At 42.4% G+C, this 19274-nt stretch overlaps 1 protein-coding gene across 1 annotated transcript in view; it reads right to left on the reverse strand.

Annotated features, from left to right (window-relative positions):
* LOC134538730 (neither inactivation nor afterpotential protein C) overlaps positions 1-19274 on the reverse strand; it is a 180052-nt gene that overhangs the window by 90778 nt on the left and 70000 nt on the right. The window contains exons 8-11 of the mRNA XM_063380190.1: positions 17236-17326; positions 11324-11608; positions 9094-9282; positions 1299-1498 (exon numbers count right to left, since the gene is read on the reverse strand). Of these exons, the coding sequence (XP_063236260.1) occupies positions 1299-1498; positions 9094-9282; positions 11324-11608; positions 17236-17326 (765 nt within the window). The remainder of the gene's footprint in view (positions 1-1298; positions 1499-9093; positions 9283-11323; positions 11609-17235; positions 17327-19274) is intronic.

Here is a 19274-nt window from a genome sequence, read left to right on the forward strand (position 1 = left end):
AGCTGCCTTATAAATGGCAAAGGTATAACCTCGCATAAATTCCCAAGTCAGTATCTCAATCAGATGGCTAAGGATAATTTCTATATCCTGATGAAGTATCAATATCTTAAATATTGTATAGCAAAATGACAGAGTCAATACATATATATTTTTTGCAATTTTTGGTATTGCCTGTAATAATTATTTCTTGTTCACAGAGACACAAAAAGGAGCGTAAATCTGCTTCATTATCGTTAAAAGTTTTTGGATTATAATTTTTATTTGTTTGTTGCCTTGATATATTTGCTATAAAACATCATTACAAAAAAAGTGAGGAAGAGTTTTCAGTACTCGTCATCTAACATCGGTAATGAGCAAACTAATTCATTTGTTCTCATGTTCAAATAAACTACTTATGGTTCGAAACTCGGAAACGTAATTTAATGTAGAATTTTTTAAAAATAATGCCGAGAGTGATAAATTTCAGGACCTTTTTTTCCAACTACATTTCTTCAACTAAATTATTTGTAGCCTGAGCAGCCAAGTTGACTATAGAACCGTTCGATCCGCAGAGCGAAGGATTTATGTAAATGCCACTGTTTCGATAAAAGCGTCAAAGACAAAAAAAAAAAAAACAACTAAATCCCAGTTTTGGACCTGATTTTCGACTTTGAACTTTGACTTTTATGACGCTTGGTTCACGCTGTCCGACACAGATGGCAGCAATGTGGTTACTCCCGCCGAGTGCCGTGTGTCGAGAGCCGGGTTGGCATTGTGGTTTGATATGATGGGTGCGAGGGTTGACATTGTGGTTTGGTTTGAGGGGTGTGAGGGTTGGCATTGTGGTTTGGTTTGAGGAGAGCGCGGGTTGGCATTGTGGTTTGGTTTGAGAAGAGCGCGGGTTGGCATTGTGGTTTAGTTTGAAGGATGCGAGGGTTGGCATTGTGGTTTGGTTTGAGGGGTGTGAGGGTTGGCATTGTGGTTTAGTTTGAGAGATGTGAGAGTTGGCATTGTGGTTTGGTTTGAGGGGTGTGAGGGTTGGCATTGTGGTTTGGTTTAAGGAGAGCGCGGATTGGCATTGTAGTTTAATTTGAGGAGAGCGCTGGCTGGCATTGTGGTTTGGTTTGAGGAGAGCGCGGGTTGGCATTGTGGTTTTGTTTAAAGGGTGTGAGGGTTGGCATTGTGGTTTGGTTTGAGGAGACCGTGGGTTGGCATTGTGGTTTGGTTTGACGAGAGCGCGGGTTGGCATATTGGTTAGGTCTGAGGAGAGCGTGGGTTGGCATCGTGGTTTGGTCTGAGGAGAGCGCGGGTCGGCGCACCTGTCGGAGCACGTGACGCGCCACTTCTCCAGCTGGAACAGCCAGAAGATGGCGCCGCTGGTCTTGCCCGTGGAGGTGAAGGTGACCTCGAGCTGCAGCAGGTGGCGCGTGGAGTCGGGGTTGAGTGGCGTGGCGGCGTTGCCCAGGGCGTGCACCACGTCCAGCGCGCGATCCACTCGCTCGCCGATGTCTCCGCCGCCCTGCGTCAGCGCACGTCTTCTCAGGCATTGTAGATGTCGTGGAGATGTAACAGTTTCACACTGAGTATGGGGAGTGGTAGAAATTTCTCCAATTAAACATTGCACTGTTCCTGCAACGCCATGGAGAATATGAGGAGTAGCAAACATTTATCCAATAAAACATTGCAATGTTCCAGCAATGTCATGGAAATGTAACAAAATGTTTTACTGAATGTGGAGAATTGCAGATATTCCTACAATTAAAACAATTTAATGTTTCTTCAAAGTCACAGAAGTGTACCCGATGCTTTAGTGTTTTGTATTACTCTATTAAAACCATTTAAAGTTTAAAACGGATACCTTCCGTTTTGATCGCCACGTGGGACCAGTGACGTCAGTAGAGGTGCGCGCAGGCGGGTGGCTACGGCGCATGCGCAGTCTGGCGGAGGCCGGGCCATATTGTAGCGGCCAGTAGGAGAGAGGGCGGAAGGACGTAGTGGTGTTGAGGCGACAGCGGGAGGTCACCGGCAGAATAGCGGTGTGGGGCTGACGAGTGATGGTCAAGGGTCGGCACGCACGGACCGTCACCAGGGAATGGCAGTGACATGGCTCGTGCTGACCAGGACTGACGTCGTGCAGCATACACCAGGTGACCCGGGAACCATGCAGTTCCACAGGACGGCGGGTCGTGTCGTGGGGGTGAACAAGCATATGGGTATCCTGGTTGTTGCATATCTACGTGAGGAGCTTCGTCCAGGGCAGCACTGGAAGGAGAGACCTGCCGAGAACACACCGCCCCAGACGTGCCGCCCGAGAGGAACATCGCAAACAGCAGCAACTCGGCCGCAACGAACCCATCGTCGCAGGCGCCCGGAAAACAGCAACATTGAGGTGGGATCGACAAAATCGTCAGTAACAGTGGCGGACACTTAGGCCAGTTAGGGATTATTCAAGCACGAACTAAAAACTGTAAAAGGCCCTGAACTATTTGTTTTTGTCACCGTTCTTTGTAATCTATGGTTTATAAAATCTGAGGGGCAAAATAAATTATTGTTATTTTGTAAAACGCGTTAGTTCTTTGTATACTAGGGCTTAAGTTTAAGCAACATAACTGAAATGTAACTGAAAGTTTTGATTTTAAAATGGTGGAATGGCAGATACTGTTTCAACTAAGAAATTGTAATGTTCCAGCAATGCCATAGAAATGTACTCAAAACTAATGAGATGTTTATGAGAAGGTGGTGTTATTACACTATTGAAACATTGTTATGTTCCTGCAACATCATGAAAATTAACTAAGACCTTTTTTTTTTGTTACATTATTAAAACACCGAAATGTTGCTGCAACATCATGACGATTTATCAAAATGTATTGTGATGATTATGGAAAGAGGAAAGATTGTTTTTCTAAAATGTTTAACTTTCTTGAATGATTGCAGAAACGTACCTGGATATATTTGTTGAAAATGGGAATGGGTATAAAATACCTTATTGAAATCTTTTAAAGTTCCTCCGATATCATTGAAATATACTTAATATTTTTCCCTGTTTATGGGAATGTGAAGAGATTTCTTTATTGAAAAATTGTTATGTACACACAGAATCACAGGTATGCACGTATTTTTTGTTGTTGTTTATAGGAAGGGGGAGAGGTAGAATTACTAAAACATTGAAACGTTCCTGCAGCCTCAAAGAATATATTCGAAACTTTGGTTCTATCTCTCTCAGGACGAGGGAAATAAATCGGAATCTACATCTTGTATCCAAACGTTTATGGAACAAAATTTTGTAACTCTTATTATTAAAAATTTATTTGTGTTTCTGCAGATAGTGCATACTTAAGGGATTTTCCGGGAAGGTTAGTAAAATGGTAAATGAAAAAAATTTTACAGCTGTAACTATTCCAAATGTATTGATTATGACTTTTTTGCAGCCAATCGTTATCAACTTCAGAAAAGCTAAGCTAAACTAAGTGAAAAAATGAATAACAAACTAAAAAAAGATAATAATCTGTCTAATGAAAGATGGCGTGTTGCGTTTTACATAATTCTTCTTAAGCGTTATTACTATGCGTCGTGATGTTCTGTGATACGTTAGAGCCCTTGAGTTCTGTGACGTCACAAGAGTACGGTGAATCATAACGGCGATCTATGAGAAATTACGCGTCATCCGTTCTCTTTTGGAAACTTTCACCAAATCATATAAATTCTCACTCTGTATTCTTAAGTGACAACATTTTATCAATGTGGGCTACTGTACGACCCTCTAAATACACATAATAACTGGCAATTGTAATCAACCTAAAATATTCGCTTGCTTTTTGGGTGTAAATTAAACAATACGTTAGTTTTTTTTTTCTCTGTCGTATGCTACACGCAATCAAGATCTGATTGGCTGGAGCACATCGCATTGCATCGCTCTTGTGTGAAACACGCTTCATGGGTTAGTAAGTGTCCCTCGACTATCGCGAACATTAAAATGTCATAAAAATAATGCCGGGCAGTAGAACAACGATGGAATACGTATGATCGGAGGAACGTGTGTGACGAGCGAGTTAAAAGTAACATTCCGAAGCGCCTAGGTGGCCGACCTGCCCGCGGAGCTAATATGTGAGGCGGGTTGCAGTTACTCAAGGCGCGGCGCAGTTGTGGTTGAAGAGCTAAGTTACGCCTAAGGAATTCTTGTTAGAATTCCAGGGTAAGCCATGGGTGTGACCGGTATAAATAATAAGACTGAATATAAACTATTAAAATACAAGAATAAATATCAAACATAAATATAAAATACCATTGTGGCCAGCTAAACGCCGGTCACACGTTAAACCATTGCAACGCTACTACGACACAGACGGTTGGGTGTTGACGTCGACACTGAAGTCTGGAGCGCGGTCTCCCAAGCTTCCATGGATAATCGCTCCTGTCGCGGTCCTGTTGCAGTATGGACCCCGAGGCCATGCTGTTCGAGACCGCTTGGTGGGACCAGTTGTAGCTGTTCATCGTAGTCTCAATCGGGTGTGACATGATAGATGCTACCTTAGGAGCTTCCTTGGCCACTGGCCTGGCATGGAATTTTCCGTAGTCTATTTGAAGTTTTCATGGACTTTTTTTCCCTCCTGTCACGCGAAATTTTTGCGTGGAAGTATCTTGCAACGTGGAAAATTCAGCTTATCAGATGTAAGTTGGGTGATGCTGCTCGTGTCGGATCATTTTAAAACATATTATTTTACGAAAATCGTTGGAGTTGATTTTATAGAAAATAGTACGGTGTTCCACAAAAAAGTTCAAAATGGACAACCTGCGTAGACGAATATTTATTTCATAGTGTTGGACAGCAATTATGTTCTGGAGCGAGTAGACGCAGTTGAAAGACCTAAATCACTCCAGGAAAAGTTGAGACGGCTCCTTACGACAGGTCAAAGCCTATACATTAAACTACGATGTCGAGATCATCTGATTGTTATGACATAGCTTTCTATAAAAGGTTAACCCCAAGTAAAAAAAAGTGAGCGAATCTTCTAGTACTCATACGAGATGTGTAAACATCTAACCTCGGTAACGAGCGCATTCGTATGTTCTCAAGTTGCAAATAAACTTATAATACAAAACTCTGACTCCAAACTTAACGTAGAATTCTTTTAAAATAATGCCGAGCGTAATAAATAAAGAGTAAATACAAAACTTTTCACGCACGTTAGAACTTATACTTTTATGGCATTACTAAAATAATTACTGAAACATTTTAAAATACATATAATTATACTAGGAATATGTTTGTATATTTATTTTTGCTTTAACGACTATAATCCGTCTGTAAATACTTCCTACAAACTAACCTTTAACTTATTGAGCTGAATCAAAAGTATAATAATTATATAATATTTATTATTATATAATATCATTAAAAAAGATTTGAACTACGTCGCTTGAGGTTAACAACCGCGCGCTCTACCGTTGTGCCACTAAGCCAAATAAACATATATAAAGAAAATGTATATTGTAATAATTGTAATGCGAATTTTCAAGATTTGAGATTACTTTTTACTACGACTATTTTAGTTTACCAAATATATGCCAGAGTAGTTTCAATATCCAAAAGTTTCATTTGGCTCTCCAATACGTTTAGTATGTCCCCAAATGTTTACGAAAGTGACTATACACTGGTTTATTCTGCTACACGTGGGTCCGCCATTTTTGTGACACATATCCGTTCATCGAATTCCGTTTCATTTTCACGAATTTACTCCTACCAAATGCCGTTTACCGGGAGCTGTTTACACGTTACTTATAGTGAGTGGATGGTTTTTACGAAGTTGTGTGAAACTTACATGGGGATATTTGATTGTTCAAAAAAAAATTTAGAAATTTAGAAATTTTTTTGCTTATGCCATTGCTGGTTACATTGAATGGCATAAAAACCTTCAATAACAGACAAATAAGTTGAATACGTGAATAAGCAATCACTCAGAAAACAAGCCAAAATCAGCACATGTCAAAAGTTAAATTCATAGACCGCACAGAGAATTCCGTGGAAGCAATTAGAAAATAATATATCATAGCTCAGGCGAATACAGTGGGCTGACAACGACGTAACAGTCGCAGCGAGAGAACACGCTGGCAGATGAGCTGTCGCATCACCCATACCCCGATATTATCTTCCAAGACACTCAAGGGTGGGATGACCTGATGCCACCGTCCCACCAGCCAGCTACCGGTCTAGCAGCATCACCTCCAGCGGCACTCTACGTCATCGGACGAGCGGATCCCACGGTCCAAGCAGAGGCATCGCCCACCCTGGCCACTCTGGTAGATCACGTTAAACTGGCCCAGCAGGATGACCCAGACACGCAGCGCAACCTGGCAGCATGCGGTGAACACGCCCTCTCACACCAGCGCAACCTGGACGGGGTCCTGCAGAGCAGGGTGCCGGGTGACATGGACACCTGGCGGACCCATGTACCCCCCACTGCACGACAGCTGGTGCTGCAGTATTTCCACAACCATGACCTAGCAGGCCACCCGGGAGCAGATCAGACCCAACGGGAGATCAGGAAACTGTTCCATTGGCCGGGCATAGCGCGGGATGTCCGGGAATACGTGCGCAACTGCCAGCTCTGCCAGCAGCGCAAGGCCCGCCGAGCCGATGGGATTGAGCAACAGCGCCCCAGGCGGCCGGAGGAACCATTCCACACTGTAGCTCTCGACGTCATGGGCCCCTAACCTCGCACGTCGCGGGGCAAGCGGTTCCTCATCGTGGTCAAGGATGTGTTCACACGTTGACCGGAGGCGTTCGCCATATCCAACATACGAGCAGGGACAGTAGCAGCCCTACTGGACAATGAGGTCTTCCCTCGTTATGGGTATCCGAGAGTGTTACTAACGGACAACGGGGGACACAGTTTGCAGGACGGCGGTGGAAGGCCGACTGCCGCAGGTGGGACGTAGAGCACCACACTACCCAGACTTACCACCCCAGGGCGAACCCGACGGAGCGTCGCAACCAGGACATAAAAATCCAGTTGCGCCTCTGTCTGGGGGAAGACCATTCCCAATGGGACCTCCACCTGCCCAAGCTGCTTCATTGCCTGCGGCAGCAGACCAATGTGGTCACGGGCCACACCCCTGCTGAACTGCTTCATGGGCAGAATCTCGCCCTACCAGGGGAGCTCTGGGTCGCAGAAGCAGTAGGAGTTGTCACCCATCCCCCTGTCACTGACTTCATAGAAGAGGCACGGCAACACCAGGCTCGATTCCTAGCCACGCGTACTCCACAATCACCAAATCCACCGAATGGTGTATGCCCGATGTCACCACCTGTCGTCTAGCAGCAAGTGCTACTGCACAGGTCTAAGCCCCAAATGCCCCCCCCCCCTGGGAGGTACTGCGACATACAGGGCCCACTTCTTACTTGATCCGACACCCGAACGGTAGGTCGACAAAGATCCACCGGGATGATTTGTGTCTCGTCCCACCCACAGGCGCCCCAACTGTCCCAGCGAAGGACAGGGACAGTGGAAATAACCAGCATACATCCACTGCTCACCTCACGTCCCCAGCAGCTCAACACCCAAACACTTCTTGTCCCACATCCCCACCAGACCAACACCCAACAACTATTCGTCCCACATCACCATCAGATCAACACTTAACCACCCCTTGTTCAACGTCCCCATCAGCTCAACACCTAACCACCACTCGTACCATGTCCCCATCAGACCAACACCCATCTACCGCTCATCCTATGTCCCTTTCGTGCGGCGCAACTTTGTGCGAGCTCGAGAGCCTGATGAATAGGCTGGACCCAGAGGGATTGTCCGTAGAATTTTACGATGGGAACGACCCAACCCTGCTCAACCCCGTGTCGAATCCGCAGATCACATTCCCTGATGGAATAGACGACGACTCCCGATCCAGTTCGCCAGGATGGCCCGACTGGGATCAACCATGCTGGTCATTGGACGCGAGCCATGGCAGTTCAATGTTTACGATGAACATAGAGGAGCCAGAGCAATCCGAAGCCGGACCATCTCAGGAAGGGCGTCCATGCAACACGCAGCAAGTCTTGGTGGAACAGGGCTGCGAGAACAGCCTCAGGGCAACGGCAGTTACACCCAGCGGCCTAACGGGAGACAGAGATGAAGTCATACCAAAAAGGAGAGTCAAGGGGAGTCCAGCATCCCGGGGGAAGCCTGACACGAGGGACTGAGGCGCTCTACCCGAGTCCGTGTAGCCCCACGACACCTGGTGGACTACGAGTGGGAGCACCCACATGAGGAGACCAACCGAGCACTACACCCCGATGCACCCCGCCTTCATGTAATGACCCTCCTCCCTTTGGACGCCCGGTCCATTCTCCTCATCATTTCCAGCCAAACCCCGATCACAGAACCCTCCAGATACATTCCGAACATTGGTGGGGAACAGGCCCCGAGGCATAGCGTGTGACATGGGGCCTCAGTGAAGGGGGGGCATTTGACGTCGTCGTCCCCTCGTTGCCTCACCAGGGTGGGGGTGTAGTTCGCGGATTGACGAGTCCTGCCATACTTGGGACGTTTTTGCGGGTAGCTGGCTCTGGGTGACGTGAAGCGATGCGGAACGCGGCAGTTGAGATTCAGACCTGGACCAGGCAAGTTGTGTGCCGCGCCTCGCAAGTGAACAGTTCCGCTGGTAACTGAGCAGCTCCGCCCGCACTGAGCCACCACCTCTACCGATCCAGCTCCCTGCCAGCCACGTGGCGACGTCACGACCCCGAGGATCTCCGCTCTACCTGTGAACTTGCCCGCAGGGTCTAAACTTAGGCTAGTTGGCATCCTCAGCGATGGCAACATCGTAGCAGGGACTGGTAGGGCGACAATTCTATTTCATTCTCCTTATCCATACTGCAAAAAATCGTTCAAAATGCAACTTTGCCAGGTAATTGTCCGAAAAGTTAGGAAATAATTTTATTTTATTAATTTTTATTTTGTCAAAGTTCAGCTACTCAAAAAGTCAGAACATTCAACCGTTTGGAACATAAATTTTAAAAAATAAATACCTGGAACGTGATACATGCGGTTAACACATTTTTCTGGATGGTTTGCTTATACAACAGGAGTTTAGTGAAATCAGGTTGCGACGTACCTTGCCGAGGTGGCAGAGGTGTCGCAGCAGGTGGCGGAAGTTGAAGGTCTTGCCGGAGAGGCTCTCGCCCGCCAGCAGGATGCGCTGCGGCTCCTCGTGGTGCAAGGCGTCCTGGTAGGCGCGGTCCGCCACGGCGTACACGTGCGGCTCGTTGTCGCTGCGGGACTTGCACTGGTATTTGGCGTGGAACTGCGCAGCGACGGTCGGCTCTGGTCAGGGACATGCTCGCCGGGGATCGTGTAGCATCTGACCTCGGTCACGTGTTCTCGTGTTGCAAATACAATTACACGAAATTTAAAACAATGCCGAGTGCGATAAACACACGCAAACTGTGTTTTTAAAATACATTTCCTGACGCGAATCACAAGTAGTTTCCGCGCCCGCCGCTAGAATTCGCCACCGGAGCAGCTATGTCGATTTTCAGACTGAAATTTTAAGCTATATAATGAAAAGGTTCCGATAAAAGTGAAAAAAAAATTAAAACCTGTTTTGGACCTCATATTTGACTGCCCATATTGTTAAAAATTCACTAAAACGTTTCCTTTTGTCTTAGTGAACTTTGGTTGGCGCCATCCACTGCAGATGGCAGCAACGTGGTAACACATTTCCATTCAACGCGACTTCTGTTCCACTCACGAAATTACTCCTACCGAATGCCGTAAACCGAGAGTTAAGATGTTACGTATAAAAAAATTACAGATTGTTCTATTTGTCATGATGGTGCTACCTTTTGAAGAAAAAAAACATTTTTTTTTTGTTGTAAAACCATTGCTATAATGTTGAATTATTACCACGGCCATCGAGAGAAACCAAGGACCCCGGGTAAAACATTTGATTGGGCCTCATCCCGATTATTAAATGTACAAATTTAAAAACTTTAAAATTATGAAATAATAATAATCATCATCTAAAGGCTGTAGTGGCCAAAATCTGAAGATATAATCTGTGCATATAATATGACTTTTAAGGTTCCCAATGAATTTTATTAGATATTAATGTTACTATGCGACTGTTAAACTATATCCATATTTTTGGGGTAGGATGTAGCCTATTCGAGTGTGTGACATTTGAAAAGGCTTGAAGCAGGACGGAGAATATTAAGTCTAATCCCATACATAAGAGAACAGAGTAAGGACTGAGGTCGCATTGTACAGAAGTAGCCTTTTTGGCGGGAACTCCCATATATACAAGGACACAAGGAGAATGAATATTGCATCGTATGGAACAAGCCTTTGTAACAGGAAGAAGGGTGTGAAGCTTACTTCCAAATATAAGGTGGAGGAAGAAGGGAGATTGCGTCGAACCAAAGAATCCTTTGTTATCGGGACAAAGGAGGTAAAACTTGCTCCCATAGATAAGAAGGTGTAGATAGAAGGGAGACCGCACCGTAACGAAGAAGCCTTTGTTAACGGGAATAATATGGTGTGGCTAACTTTCGTGTATAATAAGATGAAGGAAAACGGGGACCGCGCCATATCGAAGAATATTTGTTAGTGGGCCGAAGTAAGTGAAGCTTAGGCTACTACCTTGGATCTGAATGCAGAGAAAGGAGATCCCACCATAATTAAGAAGCCTTTGTTAGCGAGAAGATAATGATGTAGCTTACTCCTGTATACAAGAAAGTGGAGAAAGAAGGGAGACTGCACCATAACGAAGAAGTCTTTGTTATCGGGAAAAATACGGTGCTGCTTACTCTCGTGTATAATAAGGCGGAGGAAGAAGGGTGATAACACTATACCGAAGAAGCCTTTGGGAGAGGAACGAAGGAGGTGAAGATTACTCCCATGGAGAAGAATTGGGAGATATAAGGGAGACCACGCCATACCGAGGAAGCCTTTATTAACGGGAAAAAGATGATGGTTTTACTCCTCTATATAAGAGAGCGGAGGAAGATGGGAGAGCACACCATATCAAAAAAAAGCTTTAGTTAGTGGGAAGAAGACGGTGTGGCATACCACTTATATAAGAAGGCGGAGGAATAAGGGAGACCGCATCGTACCAAAGAAGCCTTTGTTAGCGGGAAGAAGACGGTGTGGCTTACCACTTATATAAGAAGGCGGAGGAAGAAGGGAGACCGCATCGTACCAAAGAAGCCTTTGTTAGCGGGAAGAAGACGGTGTGGCTTACCACTTATATAAGAAGGCGGAGGAAGAAGGGAGACCGCATCATACCAAGGAAGTCTTTGTTAGCGGGAAGGAGATGGTGTGGGTGAGAAGGTAGGCCCACCCACCCGCGGGCCGTACACGTCGTGCTGCTCGTTGGGGTTGAGCACGAGGAGCACGTCGCCGACGAAGGTGTGGAAGCGGCCGCGCCGCAGCCGCTCCTGCAGCTCCACCAGCACGCGGTCCTCGCGCGGGTCGTCGAGCGCCGCCAGGTCCTCCACGCGCATGGGCTCCAGCGGCGCGCCCGGCCCCGTCTGCAGCAGCTGCCCGCGCACGAAGGACTCGGGCCTGGGGTCCTCCGGGTCGCTCGGTGGCCCGGCGTCCTGCAGGAGCGCCTTCAGCTCCTGCGCCAGCTGCGGGCACACAAGGGGCTGCTTTGTTCCGACCTCCATGTGCGCCCTTCGAGGCCCCCGCCCACACGGTGCGCAGAGCTGCTCAAGCTATCCGAGCGGGGTCTGCTTACGAAAAGCATTTAAGAGTTCGCTGAGGGCCTAAAAGTACTTTTGATTTCGGATTGAGTTTTTAAACTGTATTTTTAGAAGAGTTAAAATGGTCAAAACGCGTGTTTTCAGAGTAATTTTTTAGACCTAAAACAACCGGTACAGATTCTTGAAAGCACTTAAGGGAGTTGCATTACACATTTATCTTCATTTCTTCACCGTACAATTTAACGGTCACCGATCAAATTTCACAGTTATCCTGTGATGACAAAGATTACTGCGCGCCAGTTTAGAGCCTTGCGGTTAGAGGCTATACCGCGCTAGAAGCACCAGCGAGCGTTGCGCTTATCATCCCGCCTCACCAACACACATACACCTCTGACGAGACGAGACCCTTAAGGGTAGATTAGGAGTCGGCTTAAAGGGCTTTAGTTTACATTCCAGAACAAGTAATGTTACGACGGAGCTGTCAAGGGATTACTCCCCCCCCCCCCTCCTTTGATCAGGATTCAGCTAACCAGACAGTTGGCTCTGTCCTTTGCCCTAAGACATTGCCAGCACTGCTAGCGCCTACCCCGATCTCTCACGTCACACAGGGACCCCTTAAAAACACCCAGTGAACCCGTGGTTCAGTGGAGGAGGCCTATCTAACCTCTGCTAGCTGTCCAGGCTAGCACCGGAGCTGTGTCATCGCACCGGAGCTGTGTCGTCGCTCACCACGTCGACTCCGCATCGGGCAAGGGAACCCTTGGAGCCTGCTCCCAAGTGATCGGAGCACCACTACATACGACACTGTTTTCAGGCCCGAAGGCCGGCTCACCCGCCACCTCCCCTCCTATGTCTGCGCCCTTTTAGGGTTGAATAGGATATTATTTAATCCAGAGCCCAACATCTGAACTAGACTTGGAAAACAGGTCCCCTCCGCTCTGTCCGACCTGCGGACCGCCAACTGCCTACGCAAGTCAGAGGACAGAGTTTCACAGGAAGTTAGCCTCAGGCTTCCGCCGCTCGGCAGGCACAGACCCAACCAGTACGTACTGACTTCGGAATCTGGTGACCACCAAGGTCCACCACCAGACAGGCTTCAACCAAATAACTTTGCCACCGAACTGAACCAATCCGGGTAGGAAACCAAAACCGAGCCCCAGAGATGAATGGCGTTACACGCCCCCTCCAAGTACACCATTTAGAGCGGAGGACAAGGATGGTCCTTCAACCAGGGTGATCGGCACAGACACTCCAGAAGCCAGGCATGATTCCCAGTGACAGTCATAAATGGAGCACGACTGGACAGAGCAGCAGCTACCAAGACCCAGGCACAGATCCTGGTACACATGAGACCCATGGGACACTGTGTTTCCCAAGGGTGGTGTACGTTTTCGAAGTTGCGGCTAAACAACATCTTCATTATGAACTAGCTAATAACCCGCGGCTTCGCTCGCGCAATCTCAGGGTGTTGCTGATACTACGTCATCTTAAAAAAGCTATGTGTTTACTTCCAAACATTTTTACTGAAGAAATAGAAACACTAGATTTTCAGGTGTATAAAAGATTTGATTCATACCAAAATCGTTTACGAATGATATTTCCTAAAGTAGGTATACGTAAACGTTTTGTTTTAAATTTCTAGTATAGACCAAGCATCTGATTTAATTTCCCGTTTTAGTACGTTCGAGGATATATTTTACCTTGACGAAATCATACTTTTTTATTTCATGCCATAGTTTACACTTACAATGTTATTTATCTTTGGTATAACTATGCTTAAAAGTGAATAATTTAATGTTAATACAATTACCTACATTGTTTTAAGATCTTTGAAAAATCGATTTTTATTTAAAATGAGATTACAGGTTTTATATTTATTTTAGAACTTATTCGTTGATTCTCAGTTTTGTTTATTATTACTTAAACAAAATTCCCAATTTTTTCACTGCTCTCCCATTTTATCACATTAATACCTATGTGAAAATTCAGAACTACAGATTTAGTAAATGTGGCAATATCTTTTCACCAAATAAAATAAAACAGATCCCGTTTAATTTTACCACAGATTTAAAATACCATATATTTTTAATAACTTAATTTAAATTTGACTTGCCAATACTTATTTAATGGATACATTATTTTAAAACAATATTCACTCCCGTTACAACTTAAAGGATGATATTTCGGAGAATGTTTAATCGGAGAAGGTAGTTTAAAGTATGTTTATGAATCAATGCCAATATAAATTAAGTTTTATTTGATCAAAATATAACATTTTTAATATTAAAACAATTTTTTCAATCCTTTACTCCTTAAAAAGTATTATTTCAGCAAGTAGTTAAAATTTTGGTATATTTTGCATGTTTCTAAATCATATTACATAAGTAACACACCACTTGATTATCTTCAGAGATATAACATAATAAAACGAAACTCCAGCCTTTTCACACCTTTAGCAGTTGAATACATAAAAATGGCAAAGGTAAAAAACACGCTATTGAATCATATAATGTATGTTATTCTTGCTTAGTTTCTTACCTCCAGCTTAGTTTGTTTGTATTGTAGCTATTATTTATGAATATATGACAAGTATTTTTTTATTGTAATATAAATACTAATTATGTTTCTCAAGATAGTTATAGAATTAATTTATTTTTTACTAGCTAAACCCGGCCACGCTTTGCTGTGGCACAGTTTAATATTAATTCATTGTTTAATTTAATATTTTACTGTGCATGGCTGTGGAATGTAATAGAAGAAATAAAAATGTGTTTAGCTTAAATATTTTTATTGTAAAGCTAATGGGAGGAATACATTCCTTGTTTTCCCATTTTTTGCATAAACATATAGATCAGATGGTTTACCGACTCTGGAGCACCCGACATATAACTGTCCATGAGAGAAGCATTCATTTTCTAAATTCAAACCGCACACTTGAAAAGATTGTCCTTGTGCTTTATTGATGGTCATAGCGAACGCAAGGCGTATTGGAAATTGAAGTCGTTTGAACTCGAACGCCATATCTGTCGGAATAAGTGGCATTCGTGGAAGTAATACGTCTTCACCTTTATGAAGTCCAATCAAAATTGTTGCTTCAATAAGATTATCCATTAATTTTTTAACTACTAATCGTGTACCATTACATAATTTAGGCTGACAGATATTTCGAAGCAATATAATTGGCACACCAATTTTCAAATTCAAAATATGTGGTGGTAATCCTGGAACATCGAGTGAATTGAGAAATTCCGTTGGAAAGTTCACTGCTTCATTTTGGTGCACTACTGAATCAATAGATTTGTATGTCATTGTTTCACCTTCGATTCTGTTTATAATACTATTGTTCATATCGTGTACGTCAACATTTTTAGCCGCTAGAATGGCTCTTTCGCTCAACCATGCATGATTTTTGAATTTTGTTTCGATGTTTTGGAATACCTTGTCTACTAATTCCTCTTTTGAATCTACGATGTTGCATAAATCAGATGATAAGCTGATTTTTCCTGTTTCTGGATTTGTAGGTACAGTGCTGTTACCAACTTCAATTAATTGTCTTGAAAATATGACTGCTGTTGGATCGTTCTGAAGTTTAACTCGCATATTCGTGGTTAAATGCATTTTTTTTACTGTGCTCCAAAAATTTGAATATTTTAAGCAGGCATGCAATTCATCAGCAGGTGTTGAGCGAGGTATCACTGGGAGCGTTTGCCTGAAATCACCGGATAGTAACACCAACACTCCCCCAAATGGATCTGGATTATTTCGCAAATATTTCAGTGTATGGTCTAATGCTTCCAATGACTTTTTGTGAGCCATTGTACACTCATCCCATACAATGATTTTGCACGTCTGAAGAACTTTTCCCATTCCTGATGTTTTTGAAATGTTACATGTTGGACTTTCTGTGCATTGCATGTTTAGTGATAGTTTAAGAGCTGAATGCGCTGTTCTACCTCCTTCCATTAATGTTGCAGCAATACCCGAGGAAGCAAGAGCTAATGCAATATGGCCATTTGAACGGATCGTAGCAAGGATTAAGGAAATTAAGAATGTTTTTCCAGTTCCACCTGGAGCATCCAAAAAGTACAATCCACCGGATTGGTTGGCCACAGCTTGTATGATAGTATTATATACTATATTTTGTTCTTGAAGGAGTCTCGGTGTATTTTCCTGGACGAACAATTATCATAACAACGTACGTGATTATAACAAATTATAAAAGCAATATATAAGATATAAGCTATAAGATAAGAATTATTTAATTTTCAAATGTATTGTACGAAATGTATTTTTTAATTTAAACGTATTTTTATCAATAGAGTCGAAAGAATATACTTTCAAATTAAATAAAGTTTTTTATTCTTTCTTGAAATATATATATATACATATTTGTGTAAATAATGGTCATCAAGGCACAATGGTCGAGTAGCCTGATGTGCTTGAATTTCGACAATATGGTACAGCATCGTCGAGCGTGGTCACAACTAAGTTGGGTGACCATGATATTTAGTTATAGAAACTTTTTTTTCCGACTTTTCCGGTGGATTTTCCCAAACTTTTATTTCATATAAACACTCTTCTGTTAAGATGCCATGTTCTGTAAAAATTTCAATCCAAACCATCGTATACTTTCCGAGTTTTGCGGCCAAATACATACGGAAGCTAAATTTTTATATATATAGATAACATAAATGCATCTATTTTAATTACATATAATTACTAAATATCATTTTTATACATCCAAACATTCACTATATTTTTAAATATTATGTAGTCTATATTAATGGTACTACTGGTAGATACAAACTATAGTGTTACCATTCTCTCAAAAACTTACTTCAGTGAGTATTATAATTCCTGAAAAAATGCTTTTGTTAAAATTATTTGAATAAATAATTAAAAAAGATAAAAAAATTAAATTTAAGCATTAGCAAGAAACCACGATTTTATTTGCTGTTGTCCTTAAGTAAGTACCCTTACTTGTACATTAAGTAGTCAGATATTGATTTACAATTATTTCTTTTTGTGCGTCGTGAAACGTAGAAAACACAGTTTTATGGTATTCACTACTACAATAATAATACTGTTACTGTTACTACTACTACTAATAATAATATTAATTTACTGTTGCCTATATATGCTAACAATACGGTAGGCATGTTAGTAAGATGAATATAGTTCGTTTATAATATCTATATGACTTCAATGTGTTAAGATCTAACTAATTTTCACTGCAAAGATGGTTTCTTAGTAATAATGCACATAATTTTCTCATACGGCTAAACTTATTTATTTATTTTTCCCGTGTAAAGTTTATTCACCCTGTTATTTTAACATTGTTCTTTTATCACACGGATTTTGCAGCAGTTGAATTGCTTCTGCCATGGTTAAATCGTTTGGTTTTATACTCCGTTCTTAAATTATACATACAGAGTTTAAATATGTTTATGAGATACATATATATTATCAGTTTTCTATTATTTCATATTAATGTGTAATTTAGGACCTTGAACAATGATGTTAAAAAGCATATGGAAAAAAATGCAACTCACGTGATAATCGTTTTCCGGGACGGAAGTTATGAAAGGGTGCTCCATTAGTTCGACGACGAAAGGACGATGCTCAGGATTCTTCTCCAAGCACCTGGAACAGAATAAACCTTGCGCTCGTTCGTGTAACAACCAGCACGCCAGCACAGCGTAATAAACAATAGCTTTGAAGACGTCTGCCATTTTGAAAACCATTAATTGTAATTATATTCAAAGGTAGATTATTTCTTTAGCAAACAGCGCTTGCATCTCGGTTTCTCACTTCGGGTTAGTTATTTCATTTCCTTGACATTGTTATTAATTAACTAACGTTACTGTTAATCTATTTTCATAGCCATCTTGAATTTGTTTTTGGGTCACAAATTTTCTTAAAATATATCTTGTAAACTATCTTTTAGAATCTTAAATGTTACTCAGGTAATCATGATTGCGTTGTTACTGCTTCTAGATAATATTTAGTAGACATGAGAAAGTTTGAGATGATAAATACATCGCAAGAGCGCTGTAGATTTTTTTTTAGTTTTTCCAAAAACTATAACTGTAGTTTTTTATGAATTCAGGAAAACCATATTGTTATTGATTTATGAAAAATATTCTAAAAATTTTGTTAACTACAAACACTAAATACTAACTTAATTAAAAATTGAATAATACACGATTATATTTCATAGTTCATGTAATACGCCCCTATAAAATTGACTAATACTTAAGTAAAAAAAGATTACATTATGAATTTATTCAGATGCATGAGCAAAAACACGAAATCATAGAAGCATGAAATTTAGGATATTACACCCTTTTAGTCAAAATTTCAGTCACAAAACAGTAAAATATGTTTCTTTTTACTTTGAAAAATAAACTTGCTAACAGGTACCTGTTAACTTTCTCCATAGGTTGGCAACCCGAGTTAAGATAGTTTCATTATTTTTTTAATAATGTGTTATTTTAATTTTTATTGACTTAATTTTAATTCTGTTGATTTTAATAATCAGGTTAATTTATTTTGAAGTTTTAAATAATTTCCCGTGTTAATTTCTTGGTATATATTAATTTGCGCTTGCCAGCACGCTTGCCAACCACTCACTTCAGCTGTTTTCGGAACGACTTCCAAGTGGAGCCGAATAGGGAAGCTGAAACAAATGCATGGCGGTCAGTGGTTTGGAACGAGACCGTCCGACGAGGGAAGCCTAAGATGTAAATCAAGTTCTGTCCCTGCCCTAACACGCACGAATATTCACCTTCGGCCAACCTCCAGTGTATATTTATATTTCTCTGTTTATTTTAATGTAGCTATACTAACATAACTAACCGTCCATGGTGTTTTAAAGTGTTTTAATGTAGGAAACCATACCGACCACTTTTAATATTTGAATTAATTTTTCCTGCGCAAAAATAAAACCTATCCTGAGGTTGGCCGAAGGTGAATATTCGGGCATGTTCGGGCAGGGACAGAACTTGATGTACATCTTAGGCTTCTCGTCCGACGACGGGGGTCGTATGATGTCGCCAGCGACGAGTGTATTGGGCCGAGCTGTCTGCACCCAGCGAGGACGGCGTGAATCTCTTCAACACGAGTTTCGACGCACGCCACTGGACTACAGCGTTGCAGCGTCGCCAAACAACGTAAGGTTGTCAATACACGAATAGCTATAAGTAAAGACCCGAAAAATTCGTGGGTTCAATGACATGTAGGATGAACTCCAAAGTTATACGTACACTCGGTCAAATGTCACCCACTCATTGGCTGCTGTCTTGTGAGACGTCCCAACGTAGCAGCCTGTGATTCGATAAAGCTTTGGTTGGGTGTTTCTCACTCGCCCAGCGTCATCCAGGTGAGTTGTGAGCCAATAGCAGAGGCAGCACTGAGGTATAACTATTTGTATTTTAGCCTATTGCGAAATGAATTCGCGAATTTTTCCGGTCTCTAGCTATAAGTAGAGACCTGAAAAATTCGCGGATTCATTTCGCGATATGCTAAAATGCAAACAATTGTACCTTTCTGCAACTTCTGCTATTAGCTCACTGTTAACCTGGAGGACTGT

Source organism: Bacillus rossius, chromosome 14 (assembly GCF_032445375.1).
Source record: "Bacillus rossius redtenbacheri isolate Brsri chromosome 14, Brsri_v3, whole genome shotgun sequence".
NCBI lineage: Eukaryota > Metazoa > Arthropoda > Insecta > Phasmatodea > Bacillidae > Bacillus > Bacillus rossius.